Below are 24,359 nucleotides of genomic sequence, written 5' to 3'. Positions count from 1 at the left end.
AAGTTGCTCTTATATATATCTTATTTAAGAGACGGTTTTTAGCTTTTCTTAGTTAAAATCTAAAAAAAATTAAGAACTGTCTCTTAACCGAAACTTAGAACTCAATTTAAGAGACTGAGATTAATCATGGTCTAAGTTCTCAAACCACTTGGCCGAGTCCTAATCTAATACTTCTTGTTATTCATATTAAAAATAAACGAATAGTTTCTGTAACAAAAATTGTGGTGATCTAACCTTTTTCTCCCCATAGATGCTTTAAGTTAGCTTCTCTAAAAGGAAAAAAAAAACTAGAAACACAGTGTGGAAAATGTTCTATTTGATGTATAGTAATGAATGATTTGCAAATAAAGGATCTTAAAGTATCTTCGACTCACACTATTTTTAATTTCAAATGCTATTATGGAAAAAATCTACTCTAGCACATTCTTTCCAAATAATTTTAATATGTATATAAATAAATAAAAATGCTATTTTAAAACATATTTGAGTATATCTTACAATATTTATCATATAATTACTCTACTTTAGAGAAAAAAGAATAAAACATTAGAGAGATGGTTTTACTTATGTTTAGTTATATAAACTCACTAAGTAGATTGATATTAACTCACTTCAAATATAGATGGTAGGACTCAATTATATTAGCAAAGTTGATTGATCTAAAGTATTTCTGCCACGAATCATTTTGATGATTGGGTTAAAGATCTTCCATATTCCTTAGGACCTTCTAAATAATGTTTATTATCAAAATAAATAAAAAGGAAAAAGTACACATGATAATGAACCCACCTTAACCCGACCCAGAAGTTGTGCTATTGTATTAAGGCCGTAGGTTCATATTGATGTCTCGTTTTATAAACATGGCGCGATCCCTCTTCTTCGTAAAGTGAGTTACGTAAATTATATTGATTTATTTTGTATTCGTTTTTTTCATTTTGTTACTTAATTTCCTTCACTCGAACGAGCAGAAACTTGGTCAGAGGTCCAATCAAACTAGAGGAAGGAAACTGTGGCGTGAAGGATCTCAAAAGGATAATTTTTATTTTCTTCAGTCAGAAGAGAATAAAAATTTAATTTGCAAACCATAAATTTATATGTTTTGCCCAACTTGCAAAATATTTCAGCTATTCAGTCCCACTTGCACCGCCAACTTGTTTAGCACTGGTTTTATTTTTACACATTTCTTGGCCACATATGTATGCATCTTATGATTAGTAAGCTATACTATAATTGTCGATATTTGACGAGCACAAGAAATAGTAAATGAAAGTACGAAACCTTATTTTCTTTAATGTTTCGATTTCATTGTTTGGTTATGTCGTATTCATTTTGGTGTTTGTTTATGCTATTTACGATATTGATAAAAGAATATAATCATATTGGATTCAAGATCGAAATCCAAACTAATCCCAAAGCTATTATCATTTTAAAAAGAACATAGTTTGAATTCTACTTTTTTGTGTCCATTGATAAATTTCCCAATCAACGTACGGCCATGAATCAATTATATAATTCTGAAAACAAGGATTTATAGTTATTGCAAAGCATCAAAATATAACAACTGGACTTTTTCTGAATCTTGCGGATAGAAAGAAATGTATGGTTTAAAATTTCAAACCCACTTGAATATATAAAACAAATGAAATAAGTTTAAAATATTTTATATTCTTTAGAAGCTCCAACGAAACATATCGTGACTCTCGTGATGTAAAAGGACATGCAACTTGCCCATCTTCTCCATTCTATATTGTTTTATTATGATTCAAAATTTAATATTATACCTTTCCAATTGGGAAGAAGCATGATAAACAAGTTACAACTTGCATTCCTTTTTATTAAACAGCTTGGCTTGTTGTGTTATCATTCAAAACATTTTCCCACTTGCAATTTCTTATTTCTTTTTATTCCATCAACATGTTCACATCTATTTTATATTCAAATGTATGTATGCATGTATCTTGTTAAAATATTTACCCTTCACCTTGAAGCCTAAATATTTCAACAAATTCCACTCTTTAATTTTATTTTCTATCAAACATATCACAAATAAATGTTTTGGCTAATGAAAAGTTAATTTAACTATTTGTTGTACACATTTTCTGATTATATATATATATAAAGCTTAAATATCAATTTTTTTTAATCATAATGAAATAATACGAAAGTAAAAAAGTTTGAGGAACGATTTAAAATTTAAACCATCAGGAAAAGGAATGCATTGTATTTCATGCCCAAGTTTAACGTTGCCCTTTAGTCATCGAATTCCCAAAAGCGTATACGTAAGTTTTACGGTCGAAATGAAGATGGTCATAGTCAGTAAATACTAACTATTAAAGTAAAAACAATATTTCAACTTGAAAAATCATATACCTTGAACGGACGAGGCATCTAACAGCACTTCCAATGGGGATTCTTCACATTGGAGTTCTTGAAATATGAATCATAGGCATAAGAAGAACCCCGTTGGAAGTGTTCTAATATCTCCGGTATTAGTTTTTATTATCTTTTGGTGGTGAAAGCCGGAATAGGGCTTATCCGAATCGGTTCTTTATGGATATAAAATACAAAAAGAAGTAAATAATAATAGAACATTATGCATGAGAGATTAATTAATTTACTAATGTATTTTCTTTTTTCACACAATAAGCCGGCAAAAAAACATAGATCACACGACGGCTAAAAAAACCTAGAAACGACGTCGGATCTTAACGCAACTATTCAGACAACGTAAACACATCACATGGACGTCTTCTTGTTCCCCTCCGCCGCAGATATCTCAGCTATCTTAGCAAGAGACTGAAGATTGCATCGTACAATAACGTCAACGAAGTCACAAGTCTCTTCCTTAGTGTTCCCCGGAGGCACATCAACGACGTAAGACTCAACAACGACCGTCCCGGAGACCGGAGAAGAGTGAAGAGTCGTGACGGATCTATAGTTAGAGAGCCTATGGTCACCACCAACGACGCTGAAGCTAATGACGTGCCTCTCGTCGTCTAGTATGTCAAGACGCTCGGTGGAGCTAGCAGCGGGGAGGCCGGAGACGACGTGGACTTGGCGCAGGCTACCAACGTTCCCACCATCTCCGTCGATGACGCTGCAGCTTTTGAGAAAGTGTTTGTAAGCTTGCGGGTTGTCAAAGCGTCTGACGACGGACCATACGGTGGATATAGGGGCTGAGATCTCTTGTATCACGGCGGAGCAACACTGGTTAGGACCGACCTCGTGCGTGTGGAAACGAGCCGCGGTTGCGTCGCATGAGAGTGAAGGGAAACGTTTTTGAACCATCGTTGGAATCTGGACGGTGTCTCCGTCTGATACGGCGGAGGAAGGGCGGTGCACGGCAAGCATGTTCTTGTGTTTTATATAGAATCTTGATGGATCTTTGATGGAGTTGTTTAGGGTTTAGATGGAGAAGATGGTGGAGGATTCAAAAAGAAGATGTTAAAGAGGAGAAGAAGATGTGTGTATATAAAAAAGGAGCAAAATCAACTTTACAGCGACTTACGAAAAAGTTGGGCTGTGCCTTTCGATTTGATGGAGAAAGAGTTTTTAATGCAGAGTTCATGTGAGTGGTAATAACGAAAACAAAACCAGCAACTTAAACTTTGCTAATTTACGTTTATACCCTTTTGTTGACCTGACTGTTTCGGTATGATTTATAAATTGGCTAGTAGTGTCCATAATTCTCCTGTATTGTTTATTAGGAGTACTAGAGACGGTCCCAGGCTACGCCCGAGTTATTTTCAAAAGTGTAATTTAATTTAAACTCTTATTTCATATATACTGTGCATATTATAATTTTATATAAAGAATTGTCAAAGTTTAAAATAGAACTCAAAATTAGTTTTTTCTTAATATTAGAATGTACATTATGCAAAAAAGATAAAAAGTTAATGAAACTTGTTTATGATTGTTATTCCTTTATTTCTATTTTGGTATCCTTTGAATTTTTAAGCTACTAATTTTTTTGGTAATATACACAATGTTTTTTGAATGATTGTTTGAGGTTCATTAGACTTTGGTCTCTTTCGCCTTAAGACCTTCCTTTGAATATTCTCAATGTTCTCTCCATTATCACCAATCTTTCTCTTTACTACATGTTCTTTCTCCATTTTTTTTGCCTCTTGCTCTACACCTAACTTCTTTCTTTAGCCTTCTTAGCCTTCTCAGTTGCTTCTGCGAGTGTCTCCATTTTCCCAACCCTATCTTTGTTTATTTATTCCAACCTCTCTTTGCTTATTTTCTCTGTTTCTTTGGCTACCTCGATCTCAGAATTTCTGCAACCCTTGTGTTGGCTTTTTCTTCAGCCTCATGAGTACACTTGCTAAGCTCATATTACTCTGTTAGTGACAATGTTAGGCTTGACGGACAATCAACATTGTTTTACTTGAAAGCATGTTCGCTCTCGAAAACCTTGATGGCAGCTAATGCAAACCTCTAAAAAGCTTTAGCAGCCTCAATTTCTTCTTAGCTGCAAATAAACTGCTCTACATTGTACCTTGTCGAGCCTTTTCTTCCTTTGCCTCTTCTCAAAACATTCGCATCTTTTCACAAGCAAGGCCAGGATGATCTCGCTTCATCAGCTTCTTGAGTTGCTTGCTGCAACTGCTTCAGTAGCTCCACCATTTCCTTGCTGGCTTCCTTTCATTGGACTCAGCAAGAACGACTTTTATCTCGTTCTCATCTTCTAGAGTAGTTATCTCTATAGATTCCATTCCTTTTCTTTTTTTGATTGAGTCAAATACTGATTTTCCTTTCTCAAGTTCCAATCCCAAGAAAGACGATTCTACCTTTAACCATTTCACTTCAGATGTTATTTTCTCGATTTTCACATTGACTTCTTCGCGTTCCTTTTATTTTGCTCAAGGAACAGTTGTTTCCGTATTTGTATGGAACTTGTTCTGTAATGAGATATCCCTCCTTCGGCTTGTATGTTTCAATATGATCATTCAAACATCAAGGAGATACGTCACAAAAGATGAAACTGGCACCAATCTATATCACCAGAGATCTCTGATCTCTTATGAACCTAAATGAGAGGTATTGTTAAAATTGTTAGTGGTTAGATCAAAAATCTTAATAACTCTGCTTTTCACTTGCATTACCATAATAATGAGTGCCAGTTGTGTATATACACAGCATCAAAGTAGATTCCAAGCTTAAGCCCTTTGCTATGAACATAACCTGATAAAGCTTTGATAATCGTAACCAGGTTTCCCTGTCAGATATATCAGAAACACATCTCATTTTCATTCTTAAATTGTCAAAACATCTCAGTAAAAAAACAAACAAAATCAGATATAGAAACACTAAAAGAGATAAGTAAAACAAAGTAACGAACACCGAACACGCCGTATTTGTTATACGTATGTTGATATACTTGCTACCTATTGCAGAGAGACCACTTGAAACAAATGCATCAGTTGCTGAGAAACTCATATTATTGTTAAATATAATGATGATTAATCTATCAATCTTGTATCAGATTGCTTTTCTTAATAATAGAATCAATAATCACGGGTTTGTTTGATATGAGAGTTCATTGATGTTACGCTGAAAGTGATTCTAGCTTATTCTATCTGATAAGAAAGTAATGTTTTCCTCATTTATGCAATATGCCTCAAAAACTCAATGGAAACTACACTAATAGCAAAAACATATATAAATTTTCGCAGTTGAAAAATCACAAAGAAACAAACGTTTATAATTAAGCGTAGGACAAAGATATTAGATCAGTGTGAGGTTCAATGTTCCAAATACACACTGTTTGATCAAAAGAACCATAAGCAGGCTTTGTCCCCTTGGATATTAGATAAGAATTAGCGCTGAGATCTGCCTCAGACTTCTTTCTGATCCTCACGACTCATATCCTCTACGGTTGAAGCCTTCCCTCTTCCTTTCCCTTGGATTATGTATATCCGATTTGGCTAATCCAAAGGGTCTATGCTCTACATCTAATTGACAATAGGGAAAGAAATTAAAGTCACTGTTTTTTCGTAAAAAAAACTTGAAATATGATACAAAAAAGTAAGCACCTACCGAATATAAAAATGTACACGCTTGTTTGGTAGATACTTTTATATCAACATATTTTCCTCCAGTTCAACGCAACATCTTAAAATCCTCATGAGAGTCCTCAGCTTGACCTCATTCTTAAACGCTACCGTTCCTTGGCCCGAGTTTGTTGGCAACCTCTTCACATCTATCTCCATTCCGTTCTCCAACACGCCCTGAATAAAAACAAACAGATTGCTCCTAAGTATCACTTCACTGAACTTAAGATAATGATTTCTATTATATTCTATGCATCGCGGTTGATGTTTTTCTCTTCTTCCTTACCTTCTAACCGGATAAAACCCATATGATTCAAGCTTGTAATGAAAATAGAAGTTGTGCGTTGCTGCAGCGCTTGTGGTACAACTCAAAGATGGCTACTCCCGAAATCTTGCCTTGACATTAGCATCACTTTCTCATACGTCTAAGAATGATAAAATCAGTAGATCGTGATCGTCCTGAGTTGAGTAAAACTAATCAAAAACCTTGTGAAACAATATGCGAGGGAAAAAAAGGAAGTGGTAGACTCACATAACAGTTCTCTGATATCTTGACCTCGCGACCGATCGTGAGTCATTCAGAGCAGCTTCACCCGATGGGTATTTGAGTAATAATTAGGGCTGCCATGGAAGTGTCGAGCAACATTTATATAGAGCGCAGAAAAATCTGAAGCGAGGGTCAACACTTTGTTGAATGGGTCAGTTACGGAATTGAATGAGTGAGAGTGGATCGGGATAAACGTTGAATCGCAGAAATCAGTAACGATGCCAGTGAAGGGGAAGAGATGAAATGATATCGAAGAACATTGTGATAAGAAGAGAGTTCGGCTGATAATGGGCCACGTCCAAATATTAACAGCCCACATGAGTATGCTTTCGAAAAATCTGTATAGACTAAAAGCGGGTGTGATGTGGCATAATAAAACCTCGTGATTGGATGAATTTCCAATCCGACGTGGACACCCTAAAAAGGCTAGCTCAAGCCCTTTTAGTATAGTATAGACTACAGAACTTTTTTTTTTTTTTTTGGCATCTCATTTTATTAAAAGCTCATGAAAAGCTATAAGAAAACACATATACACAAAGAGGCATAAGGAAAAGCCCAAACTTTAAAAACCCAAAAGGAGAAAAGGACAAAGTCCAAGCTAGATCATGTCCACGTGTAGGGCTGCTACGAAAGTAAAGACACACGGCATAGAGGACCTTCTCCTTTCTCCACCGGCCTGAAACCCGACGCTATGATTTTCTGATACCGGAAATCGACAGGGACCAAGGCAAATCGGATAACCAATTCCAGAACGGTTGAGTCATTCCGAACCATCGACTCAAAGCTTGAATCCACTTGTATCACGAACATGATAACTTCAGAGATAGGTTAAATCCATCTAATTCAGCCCAGATCATCTTTAAAGATAAAAATAAGCCTGAAGATGAAGAACCCGTAAAACGGGAATAGGATAAAGCTATCTAATTGATAAACGTAACACAATTGAATAAAAAAAACAGAGAATCGAGGTCAAACCAAAAGAAAAAAAGAAATAAACAAACAAAACCGAATATAAATCCGGTAAGAACTAGACTAAATCATCAGAGAGCCACAATGATTTGCTAGTGATAGTGCCGACAAACATGGTGCTAAACAAGCCACTAGTTTCCAGAGTCGAAGCCCGACAACCGGGAGTTATAAGCCTATGAGAATCCGGTGAATCGATGAAGAAACTCATCAACCGTCCCGTTGATTCCTTCCGGCAAAAGACGAAGTACACTCTCTCTGAAATCCATATCTTCTCTCTGAATGATTTTTTATGGATAAGAGAAAAAGAGAGAATCTCCTCTCTCTAGAGAGAAGAGAGAGTCAAATACGAGCCATTTGATTTTACTCTGGCCTTTACAGAACATTTTCAGTATTCAAGTACAGATAGCAATCGGTTTTAGTTATTTTTACAGATTTTTAAACTAGGGATTAACAAGATATGCTAAATAAAATCTGGAGAAAATGGTTTGACGATGTGGGGGACGGTTTAATCTGAATAATAAAGACGGCTGTATCCAAATAATATATATATATATACCAAATAAATAGATAGACTGATATGGGGAATATTTTTGGATATATTAATCTTATAAATAGATAGATCTTTAAATTCAAGTTTAGTAAGTATTAATATTTATTTTCAAATGTGGTAGTAGTACTTTTAAAATATGGTTAAATTTGAAATATATCTATAACTATTGTTTACTTACGTTTTAATGTAGTTTTATGAAAATATACGAAACGAACTTACAAAGTACACTATTCTGAATTAGGTAGGATACTTATGCTTTCAACTCATGTCTAGATAGTTAATTATCAGATCTGAATATCCAAAAATTCAATAATCTTCATAACCATATTGATGAACAAGAAGATGGAACAGGTCTTTCTGAGAAAATCCTTGTATTGCTTTTACCAAAAAAAAAAAAAATCCCTTGTATTGCTTTGATTATGTTATACTGATATGCAATATACACAGTGTCGGACCAACCTTTTATATTGCCCCAATCAAAATTTAAAACTATGTCCTCATACATGTTTTATCAAAATCACAAAACAGTATAAAAAAATAATTTAAATTTTCATTAAAAAAATCAAATTTCATAATATGTTCATAAAAAACATTGATATAAAAACACTTATTGCTGAAATATAGATCTTCTTGCATTTTTCCCTGCAAAATCATCCATTAAACTCCTATAGTCAAGTTTTTCGACCATAGCAGTCTCAATTGTTATGTTTCTATTTTAGAATTACGGTTTTAACTATTATCTAAAATATAAATTTACTAATATATTTAAAAAGTTTGACAAATATTATTATAACTAAATATGCTCAATAGATAATATTTTAACAAAATAATCTACAGATTTTCTTTTTATGTATATACTAATAATTTTTTTTTTAAATATGTCCCACTAATTTGGATGCCCTAATCCTTGGCTTGGGTGGCTTCCCCTCAAGGCTACAAAGCCAATGCCTCGCAACTATTATCAGGTCCAAATATTCTAGAATTCAAGAATATTCATTCATAACCATATTGATGAACAAGTTGTATTGCTTTGATTATGATATACCGATACGCAATTATAAAGCAAATCTCTTTCGTCCATTTTACGGTCACGAGAAGGATATGCGCATTCACATCCAATATACATCATGTGATGCACAAAAAATATGGAAAGAGTTCGTCAAAGTGTTTGCTAATTGAAGATGATTGAGATGTGGCAAGAGCAACTTTTTGGTAATCGTATCATGTTTCATATGGTTATTAATGTGACCACGATGGATGAGTTTTTGCTTTGTGCAAAGCCTAAAGAATTGATGCAATGCAGAACGAGAGATTTTAATAAGAAACTTCAGTCCATAAAGTCAGCTATTCAGATCGTTAATTTAACCCCGAATCGAGGCAGATTCACCGTAACTAATACTAGAATAATGTATACGCCGTGGAAACTTCAAATTTATGAAAATCATAAATTAATATTTGGAGGGAAGAATAGCTACTGGACAGAAATTTGTTGGTTTTTTTTTTAATTGCAAGTAAGACTATTATTGGTGGAAAATGGTATTATTGTTTAGTAAAGGTTATAGCTTATAACTATGAGATTGCTACATATATTTTGTGACTACCGGTTCAAAGAATAAATTTCAGTAACATGTTTATTTTCCAAATATTTTTGATAAAATGATGAGATTAGTAGAAAAAAACGAACAAAAAAGAATCGAACTGGGCTGAATATCTGAATTTCATAAATACATAAACGATATACACACTTTTATATCCAAGATACTCGAATCAGTGTCCAGTTTCATGCCTAACAAAAACCAAACTCTTTAAAACGTGATTAAGGCGTTCTTTAAACTCTTTTTTTAATGCGGTAATTGTCAAGTTGACAAAGAGGGTCTTTGACTATTTCTTTAATTAACGACAAAGGTACACGACATTTCAAACAATACGGCAAGGTTTGAAACTCGTGTCGTTTCAATTACTAAAAGACGAACGTTGTGCCGTTTACGTGTTCTGTGTTACAGTTGTTATCTTACGGGGTGAGACAATGGAAGAAACATTCTTTTCGTACGCAGCGAAGTAGAAGAACGTCAAAGAGAGCCATCGTCTTCTCTCTCTTTAGGCGGATTGTTACATGCAGGAGAGATGGATCAAATAATGAACAAGGTGGGCTCTTATTGGTTAGGACAAAAGGCAAACAAAGAGTTCAACTCCGTTGGTGACGACTTTAATGTATCTTTCCCTATCTCTTTCTCTGGTTTGTTGCTTTTAATAGTCTCAGCTTACCAATTTAATCGTTCAGTAATTGATTTAGAGATTCTTGATTGCTATTTATGCTTTGGAAATGAGTTTTGTTTGTAACAAGTTTGTAACTTTTGGGGTTAATAAAGAAACTTGTTGTGTGTTTACTGAAAACTTCGCTGCTTTTTTAAATAAGAATGGATTAACATTTGTTGTTGTTACAATTTGTACTTACCTCTAAAATTTTTTTTATTGCTTTTGGTTTCCTAATAATACACAAAGTGACATTTGTGTTCTTGTTTTTGCAGTCATTGTCTAGTAGTATTGAAGGAGGTACCAAGTGGTTGGTCAACAAACTCAAAGGTTTGATTTTTTTTTTACTTCTTCCTGTTCTTGTATAATTATGTCAATATCCTTTACTTTATGTGCATCTTTGTTCTGTATAGGAAAAATGCAGAAACCATTGGCTGAGCTGCTAAAAGAGTTTGGTTTACCGGTTGGGATCTTTCCACAGGACGCCACAAACTATGAGTTCAACGAAGAGACGGGTAAGTTGACTGTCTTCATCCCTGAGGCCTGTGAGGTTGGGTACAAGGACTCATCGGTCCTGCGGTTTTCAACAACGGTAACTGGTTACCTGGAGAAAGGGAAGCTAGCAGAAGTGGAAGGTTTGAAAACAAAGGTGATGATTTGGGTGAAAGTGAGTTGTATCTCAGCAGATGTATCAAAGGTATATTTCACGGCTGGGATGAAGAAAAGCAGGAGCAGAGATGCTTATGAGGTTATACGGCCTGGTGTTGCTGTTGATAAATTCTAACTTATGGATGCTTTGCCCAAGTTGGTTTTTTGTATGCTTTTAACTCCTTGTGTCAAAAGTAAGCTCTGATGAAGCAAACCTTTTACTTGTTAATGTATAATTTTTAGTTTCTTAATAAAAATTTAAAAGACACAAACTATGCCAAATCTCTCTACTGTCATGTTCTATTACCAAACCGATGTGTTGCAGTTGGACGCTTCTTTTGTTGTTGGTTGCTTAGGTCTCATGCTTCGAACCTTTATCTACAACCGCTATCTGACAAATATGACTTTACACAAGTCTCTTTTGTTTGCTCACATTGGGCTGTCAATAACTATACTCCTCGATTTGGTCTGTGTCGAGCAAATGTGGGTTATGGAGTATCAGACAAGACAATGGTTCTCGTCGGATCAGCTAGCTGATGCTATCAATCAACTCAGATTCATGTCGTTCTTGATCTTGTCTGGTCGTCTATGTCCTCATGGGATTGAAGGAACACTCTTTGCGCTATTTAAAAAACATTTCTTTGCGCTGTTTATGTCGATAAATAACCTTGGGAACACAGTTTGGTCATTCATGGGAGCATGATTTGCTTCACTACTTGGAATCTTGTCAGGGTTTTGAGAATATGTTTGTGGGCTTAGCCATTCAAGTATTCTGCACTTGTATACCTGCATTGATTTTCTTGATACCCAAGGAAGCTATAAGATTATCAGCTTCATAGGCTAGGGAGAAAATATAGTTCCTCTTCGTTTGTTATTGCTATATAATTTTTCTCTGTGTCTCTTGAGAAAGATTTCAGTTTCTTAAAAAATCTTTCACTCCTACATTCTTAACATCTTATTAAGATTTAGTAAACATGATGATTTTTTTCAGGTATGAGTGATTACATCACTTACACAGATACTCAACTCATGGAAAAGATTTTGACCAAGATAATGTCCATGTTTGTTGGGCTATTGCCTTAAACATACATCTCTTAGCTCTCCTGAAACTTTGTAGAGTTCTAAATATGGATGCTCAGCTCTCAGTTCAATATCTCATCAACGAAGTAGGATTTTCTCTTTACAATAGACAACTTCCAAGGCACTGTGATGGAATGATTAGTTATTTTGAACAAGCAACACGCTTTCTGCTTGAATGAGGGTCTGTATTACTAAATGTATGTCCTCTCACCTATGACTTACAGTCTACAAATTCAATAGATATGTTTGGTGGCATCCACAATTCAAAGCGACAATGATTATAGTCCGCTGATTTGGACAATTAAAAGTATGTTTCCTTTGTAAATTTATATCTAAATTTATAAAATTTTATTTTCTAATTATTTATTTTATTGTAGCTGAAACTGATTTTTGAATCAAATTTGAATCACTGCTTTTTAACTTCACTTGTTGCAGCAACAGTTAAAAGTTATTCTTCTTTTGGGTGTATTACTGAGAACGTAAACTTGATCTTAGAAATTACTGTATATTTTTATTGTTTCCTTTATTATATTAATGACTCATTTTTTATTTATAGATAATTTATACCCCAAATCTTAGTGATCGTAATCTACCCACACATAAACATGCTATGTTTTATGTAGCTCTAGCACAGATGAATTTGGGGTTCCTTATTGAAATTCCAAGATTCCTATATCATAAGAAGAGAAATCGTTATATATGAACAAATAGTGCACCGAATTGAAGATTAAGCAATTATTTTATCTCTTCTTAAAATGTATTTATTCTTACTCATAAACTTTCTTTTCTAAGCTTTTATTCCACTTTACTTTTCAGTTGAAGCTGATTTTGAAGATGAATTGATTCCATGTGAAGCTCGAACGGATTGAAGATGAATGATTTCATCTTTCAAACAACAACAAAATTTCTATGTCTACAAATCCATCGTTTATTAGAAAGACACGCTACAATGCATTTGAGATCATTAAACAGATGTTTGCCCACGTAATTCATTAAACACTTTTCATATCTTTTTCCTTATTTACCAACTATTATTTGTTTTAATTTCAGAAATGAGTGATTATATATCTCATAGAGTTACAAAACTCATCGTGGACAAGGTGCTCCATCAACAAGAGGTGGATGTCTGTTGGGCCATTGCATTGACAAGACAGCTCCAAGCTCTCTTGAGATTACATGGAGTTATTGCTGCTGATGCTGAGCTCTCGATACAATATCTTATAAATGAGGTGGGATCTTCAATGAGTACTGACGATCGAAGGACTTAGGAAGGAGGGATTCAAGATTTCGAAACAGTAAGAAGATTATTTACTGAGGGTGGGCCTGTATTAAAACACGATTGTCCGCTTACCTATGACCTACATGCTACCAATCCATGTTTTGATGGAAAACGACGTTACAGTGAGGTTGAGATCAAAGTCCACTACATTGATGACTATGATAATAAGCAGCTTTTCCTAATCTTTTCATTTAAAAAATAATTTTCAAAGCGACAATGATTATAGTCCACTGATTTGGACAATTAAAAGTATGATTCCTTTGTAAATTTATATCTAAATTTATAAAAATTTATTTTCTAATTATTTATTTTATTGTAGCTGAAACTGATTTTTGAAGCAAATTTGAATCATTGTTTTTTTAACTTCACTTGTTGCAGCAACAATTAAAAGTTATTCTTCTTTTGACTGTATTACTGAGAACGTAAACTTGATCTTAGAAATTACTGTATATTTTTATTGTTTCCTTTATTATTTTAATGACTCATTTTTTATTTATAGAAAATTTATACCACAATCTTAGTGAGCGTAATCTACCCACACATAAACATGCTATGTTCTATGTAGCTCTAGCATAGATGAATTTGGGGTTCCTTATTGGAATTTCAAGATTCCTATAGCATAAGAAGAGAGATCGTTATTTATGAACAAATAGTGCAGCGAATTGAAGATTAAGTAATTATTTTATCTCTTGAAGAGGAATGATTTCTTCTTTCAAAACAGCAACACAATTTCTGAGTCAGGGAGGACTTGTATTAGATCATGAGTTGTCATGTGAATCTCATTTTGAAAAGGATTTGATGCGTTGTCTTTCAACATCGTTTGTTGCAGTCGCAATCAACAGCTGGCTATCCCTCTTTATCGCAAATTGACGATGTAAGTTTGTTTAAAATATTTTTGTATATACTTATTATTATTGTTTCGAGTTCCATTGTTACATTATCGGCTAATTTATTTATTTTCAGACTATTTATGTGCCAACCCTAAGGGAAATGATTAGTGAACGTCGAGAAAACCTAGAGCATCTTATATTGCTATGTGGTTCTAACACAGACGAGAATGAGATTCCCTATTTAAGAATTCCAAGACTCATCTAGGCTAACAAGAAAAGTTGGTGGTTACCGTAAGGGTTATTGGTTATACTATTTTCATGGATTTAGAAGGAAAAAAATTGGATTTAGAAATCTTTGACAAATCATTAGATTTCAAAATCAAGCAAATAGATTTTAGAATCCATGATACAGATTTCAAAATGAAAATTTATGGATTATCATAAATCAGATAACTGGATTTGAAGTTCTCATTATTGCTTCTTCATTCATATACTCTCACGGAAAATTAATAGCACCAATTAGTAATACAACATCTAATGCATCGTCTTTAATTCTATAAGATATATTTCTTTTTCTAAAATGTTTTGTTGTCCAAGAAATTATGGATTCATATTTGATAGTGTATAAATTTGATTAATAAAATCTTAAGAACCTATCGAAACAAGCATGACCACATTGCCAAGTTTGATAAAATCCAATTTTCTTGTTTCATTTGATAGTGTTTCATCTTTATTTGTGATTGCTTCTGTTATGTGAATCACAATAATATGATAACTAACTCAATATGTTGTATGAAAGACATGTTTCGTTTCCAACTCTTTTGAAATTAGTAGGGGTTATTGGTTCTACACTTTTACTATTTTCATGGATTTAGAAAAAAAATTGGATTTAGAAATCTTTGAGAAATCATCTGATTTCAAAATCAAGCAAATAGATTTTAGAATTCATGATATAGATTTCAAAATGAAAATTTGTGGATTATTATAGATCAAATAATAATGGATTTGAAGTTCTCATTATCGCTTCTCCAAACATATACACTCACAGAAAATTAATAGCACCAATTAGTAATACGGCATCTAATGCATCGTCTTTAGGCTATAAGATATTTTTTTTTCTGAAATTTTTTGTTGTCCAAGAAATTATGGATTCATGTTTGGTAATGTATAAATTTGATTAATAAAATCTTAAGAACCTATTGAAACAAGCCTGACCACATTGCCAAGTTTGATAAAATCCAATTTTCTTGTTTCATTTGATAGTGTTTCATCTTTATTTGTGATTGCTTCTGTTATGTGAATCACAATAATATGATAACCAACTCAATATGTTGTATGAAAGACATGTTTCGTTTCTAACTCTTTTGAAATTAGTAGGGGTTATTGGTTCTACACTTCTACTATTTTCATGGATTTAGAAAAAAAATTGGATTTAGAAATCTTTGACAAATCATTTGATTTCAAAATCAAGCAAATAGATTTTAGAATCCATGATACTGATTTCAAAATGAAAATTTGTGGATTATTATAAATCAAATAAATAGATTTAAAGTTCTCATTATCGCTTCTCCAAACCTATACTCTCACAGAAAATTAATAGCATCAATTAGTAATACGGCATCTAATGCATCGTCTTTATGCTATAAGATATATTTCTTTTTTTCTGAAATATTTTATTGTCCAAGAAATTATGGATTCATGTTTGATAATGTATTAATTTGATTAAAAAAAGCATAAGAACCTATCAAAACAAGCATGACCACATTGCCAAGTTTGATAAAACCCAATTTTCTTGTTTCATTTGATAATGTTTCTTCTTGATTTGTGACTGCTTCTGTTATGTGAATCACAATAATATGATAACTAACTCAATACGTTGTATGAAAGACACGTTTCGTTTCTTTAGTAGGTGTTATTGGTTCTACTAGTTTCATGGATTTAGGAAAAAAATTTGGATTTAGAAATCTTTGACAAATCATTTGATTTCAGAATCAATCAAATAGATTTTAGAATCCATGATATAGATTTCAAAATGAAAATTTGTGGATTATTATAAATCAAATAAATGAATTTGAAGTTCTCATTATCGATTCTCCAAACATATACTCTCACAGAAAATTAATAGCACCAATTAGTAATACAACATTTAATGCATCGTCTTATATATTTCTTTTTCTGAAATTTATTATGGATCCATGTTTGATAATGTATAAATTGTATTTAAAAAAAACTTAAAAACCTATCGAAACTAGCATGACCATATTGCCAAGTTTAATAAAATCCAATTTTCTTGTTTCATTTGATGGTGCTGAACTGCACAAAAAGTGAACTCTTATATCGGTGCTGTTCATGAGTTGTCGGGGATTCTGTCATCCGATTTCTCTAAGGCTTTGAGTAGTGTCCACAAAAGCTTGACTGAGGTTTCCAAGACTCAATTGAAAACCATTAGTAATGACACTCTTGATAGATTAACAGAACTTGTAGAGTCTCTTAAGAAGGAGAAACGTCAGAGGCTGCTTAGGAGCATCTCCAAAAGAAACTCTATAACTTCAAATATAGAGTTTTTAATTTCCAAAAAAGAACTTCAAAACTTCAAATTTAGAGTTTTAAGAAGTAAAACTTCATATTTGGAGTTTCACTACTCAAAACTCTAAATTTGAAGATTCATCTTTTTATTTGCATCTTGATCTTTATAATTAATTATACATTATATTTATGATTCAGAAGTATTTTCTCATTCATCTTTTTAATCTTCAAAACTTTTGTATATCTTAAATATTTCAAATTTATTTTCTATAAATTTAAATTTTACACATAATTTTTTTTTAAAAAAAATAAAATAAGATTTATAATATTTTAAAAGTAGAATTAGACAACAAGAATATTATTAAAAAAAACTTAACCATTTTTTTTAAAAGATACATGAAGACATAATTATTACACAAATTTTAATATTACAACAACACTAATATTCTAGTAAATTTGCTCCGGAACTTCTAAAATATTGTCCAAATAAATTTTGTGTAACCGAAAATAGAGCATTAAAAATAATTTTATGTAATAATGTGGTATTGTGCTTGTAGTTTAATATTTAATTATGTATTTCTATTTATAATTTTATATTTTAGTGTAATATTTTATTAATTAATATATATTACTATAATATTTTTATATATGTGCTAATTATTTATAAATGTTTTATGGATTTATATTTATTATGATAATTGTAAAGAACATAGTGTAAATTACAAATAATTTTGAAATTAAATTTAAACTTTTGCTTTTGGAAAATAACACATTGAAACTTCAAATATAGAGTTTTGCAAACTCTATAATAGAAAGTCTTTTTGGAGATGCTCTAAGGTGAAGCAAATAATAGAAAGTCTTTTTGGAGATGCTCTAAGGTGAAGCAAATAATACTTCCAAACTGTTTGGAAATATGTTTTCGCAATATACGTTATGAATTTTGATAGACTGCACATCTGAGCTATAACTAGTACGAGATTGATACCTTGAGATTCTTATTTATTTCAGCTACAAGGTCTGGGAAGAACCATACAAGTGCTGTGGAAATTAATGGAAACACCTACGGATGAGAGGAGAAGATTTGACAAGTTAAGTAGTTTACTTTCTGTTCAAGCTGATGATGCCTTGGGAAAAGGGTGCCTCGGTCTAGACATTGTCTGAGAGGTAATGTCATCATATAATTTAATTACATATCATATCCATTTGTTCTCATCTGTCTGAGTCAGCGAGTATCAAACTTTTTCTTAACTCTTTAACATTTTGGTTATAGGCTGAAGATGAAGTGAAAAGCCTCTTAACAGCTCTGCTGATAGTTGTTACTCCTATGTTTGACGAAATTTAGCATGTTCATGTCCATTTCCTGTTTGTTCTCTTTCATTTAACGTATGGTTTATTTCCTTTGCAGAAGATGCTGATATGGGTGAAAGTGAGTTGTATCTCAGCAGATGCATCAAAGGTATATTTCACCGCTGGGATGAAGAAAAGGAGCATAGATGCTTATGAGGTTATAAAGCCATACTAGAGTTTGACCCGCAGATCCGTGAGGATTTTTATTTATTTTATAAATGTAAGACTTTGATATTACTGTAAACATTTTAAACATATAATTTACATTTTAGTGTTATATATTGTGTAACTTTATAATCTCATTATTTATCTTTCTTATCTAACATTATTTTATAATAGTGCATTAATTTTGTTACTAAACTAATGCACTACTGTATAAAAAATAGTTGATTTTTTTTGGTAAATATTTTTTTTATATTTTTCAATCTATTTATTATAATTAAAAACATTAAAAATTATAGTTAAATTGATTTGTTATTAATATTTTAAATGAATTACTAAATTTTAGAGTTTTCTAATAGCATATTTGTGAATAACACATGAATTAAAGGTCAGTAATATAATTTATATTTTTTATAATCATTTTAATAATTGAATATTTTTTTGAGTCTCAAAAAAATATAATATATAATTTTAGATATGAAAGTTTAACAAATGTTGACAATTTTATTATTTATAAAAAATGTACAAATTTTAACACTTATTTAACAGTGAATGATATTTACTTATTTATTTAAATGAAAGCATTTAAAAAAAAATAAAAATAGGTTAATTTACCAATTTAATACAAATTTTTATATTTATTTCATATAGTAATTCTATTTTAATATCAATAAACTATAATTATAAAATCTATAAAAAATAGCATATAATTTTATTCTTGTTTCTTAAATTTTACTTAAAATTAATTTATAATAGTATTAATAGTATTAATTACGAAATTAAATAATGCATTATTTTATAAAAACATTGAAAACTTTTAATTAAATTTTCCTCAACTGATTTTGTTTGAACTAAAATTGTCCTACTATGACTTTGCTTGATTTAAAAAATGATATATATTTGCTTGATTAAAATAAATAATCAAAAATGTCATAATAATAAATCAATGAAATGGTTCTACTATGACTTTTGCCTAGTGGATTTTTTTGTGCTTCTCTTTTAATAGAGAAGATATGTTGATAAATTCTAACTTATGGATAAGTTTTGCCAAGTTGGTTTTTGTATGTATGTACATATGTATGCTTTTAACTCCCTGTGTCAAAAGTAAGCCCTGATGCTTGTGTTTTTTTTCTTCATTAAGGGTCTAACTGGTGACCTTAATAGAAACATTAGAAATGAGTTGGGTAAAAATGCAGAGGAACAAAATTATATGAATGAAAAAAATATTATTTTTCATCAATTTTAGCGAGGAACAAATTTGTTTTATATTCCTCTAAAATAAAAAGAATGAAAAGAAATGAAAAAGAAAAATTATTTCTTATAAATGGTAAAAAAGAGTAGTAATAGTAAAAAATGCATTATTCATTTCACCAGTTAGGTCGTAAGTCATTATGAATTTCATGCCAACACTATTAATGTTTTATTTGTGAGTCTGGAACGGTACTGTGAGGCAGTGAGGAGATTATGTACCTAACCAAATCGGCTAATAATACTAAGATAATTATTGTTAAGATTATGTTTATCATCCATACACACAAAACAAACGGCTCATAAAGAAGGTTGCATTGTATTTGTATCTTATCAATAAACACCAAAGAGCTTCTTAGAGCATCAACATCCCGAGGTTCTTAAAGAGTTTTTGACAAAATGTGGATCCCACTGACGCGTGGATCCCACAAAAATTTTAAAAACAACTTCCAGAAATCACCAAATAAAGATTGGTAATTGGGGGGTTTTGGCACTGTTTGCGGGCCCCCACCGACACGTGGCGACCCGCGATTGGCTTATTTTTAATTTTTTTTTATATAAGCAAAAAAAAAAACCTAAGGACCGCTTATGCGATAATCATGGTCTTAGTTTCTTGAGAGAGAAATTTATTACATCAACATCCTCTCCATCTCATAGGGACCCTTCTCCCTCCTCGCCTTGACCCTCACTTAGTCATATAATCATTGAGCTTCTCCTCGTTCTCGCGGGCAAACTCGATAAAATGAGCTGCATAAACAATAAAGACGAATTCATGAGAAGATTAATTAACCTTGAAAATAAAGAATCAAGAAAAAGATTTGATGTACCTGGGATACTATAGCCAATACGAGTTTCACCGGGGGCAAGGGGAGGGTTACTTCTGACTGTGGCAACGCGCATGGTAGTTATTTTGAATCCGCCCACTTCACTTCCATTAAGATCCAGGGCACTAGCTTCACCTTCTTCTTTGGAAAAATAGATATTAGTACACTCGTCGAGAGGACAAACGAAAACATGTGTTATCTTCCCACAAGATGAGAAATTTGCTGTCAACTTGCTCTCGATTTCATCTTCAGGAAGGCTAGTGTCATACCCCAAAACGGCAATGCCAAACAAACTGCAGTAATTTGTTGCATGCTATCAACAACACAACATTTTTTTACAGATGCAAAAAAAAAAAAAGAGTATTCAACTTACAATCTTTTGTCATCGCGCAGGGCGTTAAACAGAGATTCTTTATAACGTCATGCCATCTGGTATTCCTCCTCTTCTTCCTCGGGTGCAACCTTAACAAGGGCATTCCAATCTCCGATGTCACTCCCATTAAGTTGCAACGCCTTCTCTTCTGCGCCATGTCCAAGAAGAATAACAAAAGCACGTCTGTAACAAAGAACAATTGTTTTTAGCTAAGAAATTCACAACACAAATATTATTATGTCAAAAACATTAAGACACAAACCTGTCGACAATAAAGTCTGTGGGAACAATAACCCTAAAGACTTCGCCACATGATAGCTGGAATAATAATGTTAATGCAGACTGTGTTTTAACTTTTATGCAACAATCATCAGCTAGAGACAAAAGAGCATCTCTTCCTCACCTGTCAATACACTAAAAAAATCTGGGAGGATCTCACCAGGGGAATTATGATGGATGAGTTTACTACAAACTGGACAGATATAGTTGCTCAAATATCCGATGCAAGGCTAGAAAAGATGAATGGTTTTGTCTTGAGATATGTTTTTCAGGCCATAGTTGTGAAAGTTGTTGAAGAAGCTGGAATGTGGTCTCTAGCTCAACAAGTAGACGAGGAAGAGAAACCAGAACAGTCAGCTCTGGTGGTAAAGGGGTTGCGGCTGTAACTTCCGCCACCCGGGTTTGATTCGCGCCGGGAGAGACTATTTACATTGCTTGGGTTCCCGGCAAAGACGTGAAAACACTTTTGTTTTTTTGCCAAAAAAAAAAGTAGACGAGGAAGATGTGGAGATTGAAAGAAGTCAGTGCAGTAGAAACATTGCTTGGATTGAGCAAAGTGAGCAAGGAGTTGGGGGCAGCCTGGATTGATCGGGATTGGGAAGGAAGAGTCATTCTCCACAGTATAAGTTAAAAGACTTTTTCTTGATGTGGAGAAAGCATGAAAAGTCATAGATTTTGAGAAAGTGGAATTTGCTTGTGGTTTCAATGACTTTGTTCAAGCTGTTCAAAATCCTGATGAATATCCTTCACTGCAGTACCAGGTTATGGAAGTGAATCTGTACCTTGATGATTGGTGGCTCGTGTTTTTTTTTTTTTTGGTAAAATTGGTGGCTCGTGTTTGAACATTCGTCAGCAAACAAAGTGATTAGGCCTGGGCGTTCGGGTACCTGTTGGCATTCGGGTCGGGTTTTTCGGGTTTTCGGATTTTGAGTTACATTCATTGATCAAAGTGCTTTTAAGGGGGCTCTCAAGTCTGGCTGTCAGGTTGCTTGAGGATGAACGTCTCTCTTCCTCTGTTAGTTTGGTAGCTGGTGTGAAAATCTTTGTAAATGATGTTTCAAACGTTTTGGTTTATAAATATAATCCAGTCGAAAAAAAAACAATAACAACTGTTCTATTCCAACACTAAAAATGTTTATAATAACAGCTGTTTTATTCCAAAACTAAAAATGTTAATTCGCGATTATGCTTCTGCTCTACCTTAAGCAAATCGGATAATAATACTAAGATAACTAATATTAAATTAAAGTTTTTTTTTTTGACAATTATTAGAGTTATGTTTAGAAATATGTTTACCATCCACACACACACAAACAAAAGGGTCATCATACATTGAGCTTTAGATGGCGCCAAGTGATAAAATAAAGAAAGGCTGCATTGATCAAAGAGCTTCTTAGTCTTTTTGAGAGAGAATGAGCCTCCTCTCCTTCATAAAAGTCCTGACCTTGTCTTCAAGGTCCTCTTCATCCTCTTAAAAGCCATGACCTTCTTCATGGTCCTCTTAATCCTCTTAAAAGCCATGACCTTGCGCCGTATCTCGGGGGCAAACTCAATCAGATGAGCTACAACACACAATAAAGACAGAAGTCATGAGAAGTTGAACCGTTAAAAATCAAAGAATCAAGAAAAACATTTGATGTACCTGGGGCGGTATAGCCAATACGACGAGTTTGACCGGGGGCAAGGAGAGGGTTACTTCTGACTGTGGCTAAGCGCCTAGTAGTTATTCTGAATCCTCTCACTTCACTTCCATGAAGACCCAGCGCCAAAGCTTCTCCTTCTTCTTCGGAAAAATAGATATTAGCACGGTTGTTGGGAGTAGAAATGTAAACATGTGTTATCTCTCCACAAGAAGAGAAATGTGTTCTCAAAACACTCTCGACTTCATCTGCAGGAAGGGAAGTGTCATACCCCTTAACCATAATGCCAAACCTACTGCAGTAATTTTTTTGCATGTTATCAACAAGAACATTTTTACAGATTAAAAAAAAAAGGAAAAATAAAATTATCAACTTACAATTTTTTGTCCTTGAGTAGGGCGTCAAACAGAGATTCTTTATAACGTGATACCATCAGGTATTCCTCCTCTTATTCCTCGGGTGCAACCTTAACAAGGGCATTCCAATCTCCGATGTCACTTCCATTAAGTTGCAACGCTTTCTCTTCTGCGCCATGTCCAAGAAGAATAACAAAAGCACGTCCGTTGTAACAAAGACCAATTATTTTTAGCTCACAACACAAATATTATATTATGTCACAAAAATTAAGCCACAAACCTGTCGACAATGGGGTCTGCTGGAACAATAACCCTAAAGTCTTCGCCACATGATTCGAAGTGATTAACCAATTCTCTCTTGATTTCATCCTCAGGTCGGTAAGGGTTGAATCCTTCAACAGACATCCTAACCCTAATTCGCATCAGATACCAAAAAAAAATAATTATCAGCAATTAACAACACATACAAATATCTTCAAACAAAATAAATAAAGCAATCAATTACCGGGGCCTTGAGCTCTTCTCGATGAAGGCCTCCAGAGCAGCCTCACTTTCGAACCTTATCGGCCCCTAAAATACAAACATAAGTAGTCAGATATTCTTCTTAATTTCCGAATAACGAACCTTTAATAGAAAAAAGAAATCCGAGTAGGACGAATTCCCATGGAGAAGAAGATTACCTTGGCGACGGATCTATTCTGGCTAGAGTACATGTCCATGGAGAAGTTGAGAACAGACAATAAGTCAATAACCCTAATAAGCTGCCCCCACCTTGCGCGGAATAAAAATTATATATAAAAATTATTTTATGTATTATATGTTCTTACATATTATAAAATAATAAATATATATTGAATAATTAAAAATCAGTAACTATTACATATATAATTAAATTGGTGCGAACGTATAAATCAATTTTATTAATCCAAACAATTTTATAAAATTTTTTTATAGAATATGTAATTAAATTTAAATGATATTAACATACATAGTATATTTTTAATATTAATGTCTATTTTTTTTTTAAATGATGCTTTCTACTCATATGTTTTTTTGATCATGTGTATCTTTAATAGCAAAAACTTTAAATTACTGATAACAAAATTTTTATTGTGGGATTAATAATTTTAGTAATTGATAATTTAAAAAAATTTATCAATGTTAGTTCAAAACTTTTATCAAAAAAAATTATTCAAAGTAAATTTTGAAACTAAAATATTTATTTATTCAATATGGTTTATAGTTTAATTTAGAATGATATATATACATATATATTTTAAATCTTAATGATTAATTAAATTAGACTTTTACTTATATGATTTTGTAATTATTTGTATTTTGTCATAACAAAAATTTTAAACCATGGATCGCAAAATTTGAATGTGAGACTTT

At 32.7% G+C, this 24,359-nt stretch overlaps 4 protein-coding genes across 4 annotated transcripts; 1 reads left to right on the top strand and 3 right to left on the bottom strand.

Annotated features, from left to right (window-relative positions):
• Positions 1-2,527: 2,527 nt before the first annotated feature.
• On the bottom strand, positions 2,528-3,575 carry LOC106337270 (abscisic acid receptor PYL4-like). The gene has a single exon (XM_013776355.1). It carries the CDS (start codon positions 3,349-3,351, stop codon positions 2,737-2,739), a length of 615 nt encoding a protein of 204 aa, XP_013631809.1. The 5' UTR covers positions 3,352-3,575; the 3' UTR covers positions 2,528-2,736.
• Positions 3,576-10,146: 6,571 nt separating this feature from the next.
• On the top strand, positions 10,147-11,289 carry LOC106340227 (uncharacterized protein At5g01610-like). The gene is made up of 3 exons (XM_013779104.1): positions 10,147-10,333; positions 10,651-10,705; positions 10,789-11,289. The coding sequence occupies exons 1-3, from the start codon at positions 10,247-10,249 to the stop codon at positions 11,157-11,159; spliced, it is 513 nt and encodes a 170-aa protein (XP_013634558.1). The 5' UTR covers positions 10,147-10,246; the 3' UTR covers positions 11,160-11,289.
• An 8,891-nt stretch (positions 11,290-20,180) lies between these two features.
• On the bottom strand, positions 20,181-21,583 carry LOC106339157 (nucleolin 1-like). The gene is made up of 5 exons (XM_013777958.1): positions 21,509-21,583; positions 20,955-21,010; positions 20,746-20,875; positions 20,323-20,632; positions 20,181-20,242 (listed from the first exon to the last, which is right to left on the bottom strand). The coding sequence occupies exons 1-5, from the start codon at positions 21,581-21,583 to the stop codon at positions 20,181-20,183; spliced, it is 633 nt and encodes a 210-aa protein (XP_013633412.1).
• Positions 21,584-22,249: 666 nt separating this feature from the next.
• Positions 22,250-23,706, bottom strand: LOC106340905. Its single transcript, XM_013779740.1, has 6 exons — positions 23,648-23,706; positions 23,473-23,537; positions 23,248-23,379; positions 22,989-23,136; positions 22,614-22,906; positions 22,250-22,533 (listed from the first exon to the last, which is right to left on the bottom strand). Exons 4-6 carry the CDS (start codon positions 23,042-23,044, stop codon positions 22,400-22,402), a joined length of 483 nt encoding a protein of 160 aa, XP_013635194.1. The 5' UTR covers positions 23,045-23,136; positions 23,248-23,379; positions 23,473-23,537; positions 23,648-23,706; the 3' UTR covers positions 22,250-22,399.
• Positions 23,707-24,359: the final 653 nt, after the last annotated feature.

The sequence above is a fragment of the Brassica oleracea genome, chromosome C4 (assembly GCF_000695525.1).
Source record: "Brassica oleracea var. oleracea cultivar TO1000 chromosome C4, BOL, whole genome shotgun sequence".
NCBI classification, from domain to species: Eukaryota; Viridiplantae; Streptophyta; class Magnoliopsida; order Brassicales; family Brassicaceae; genus Brassica; species Brassica oleracea.
This window is presented reverse-complemented; position numbering and strand designations above follow the sequence as displayed.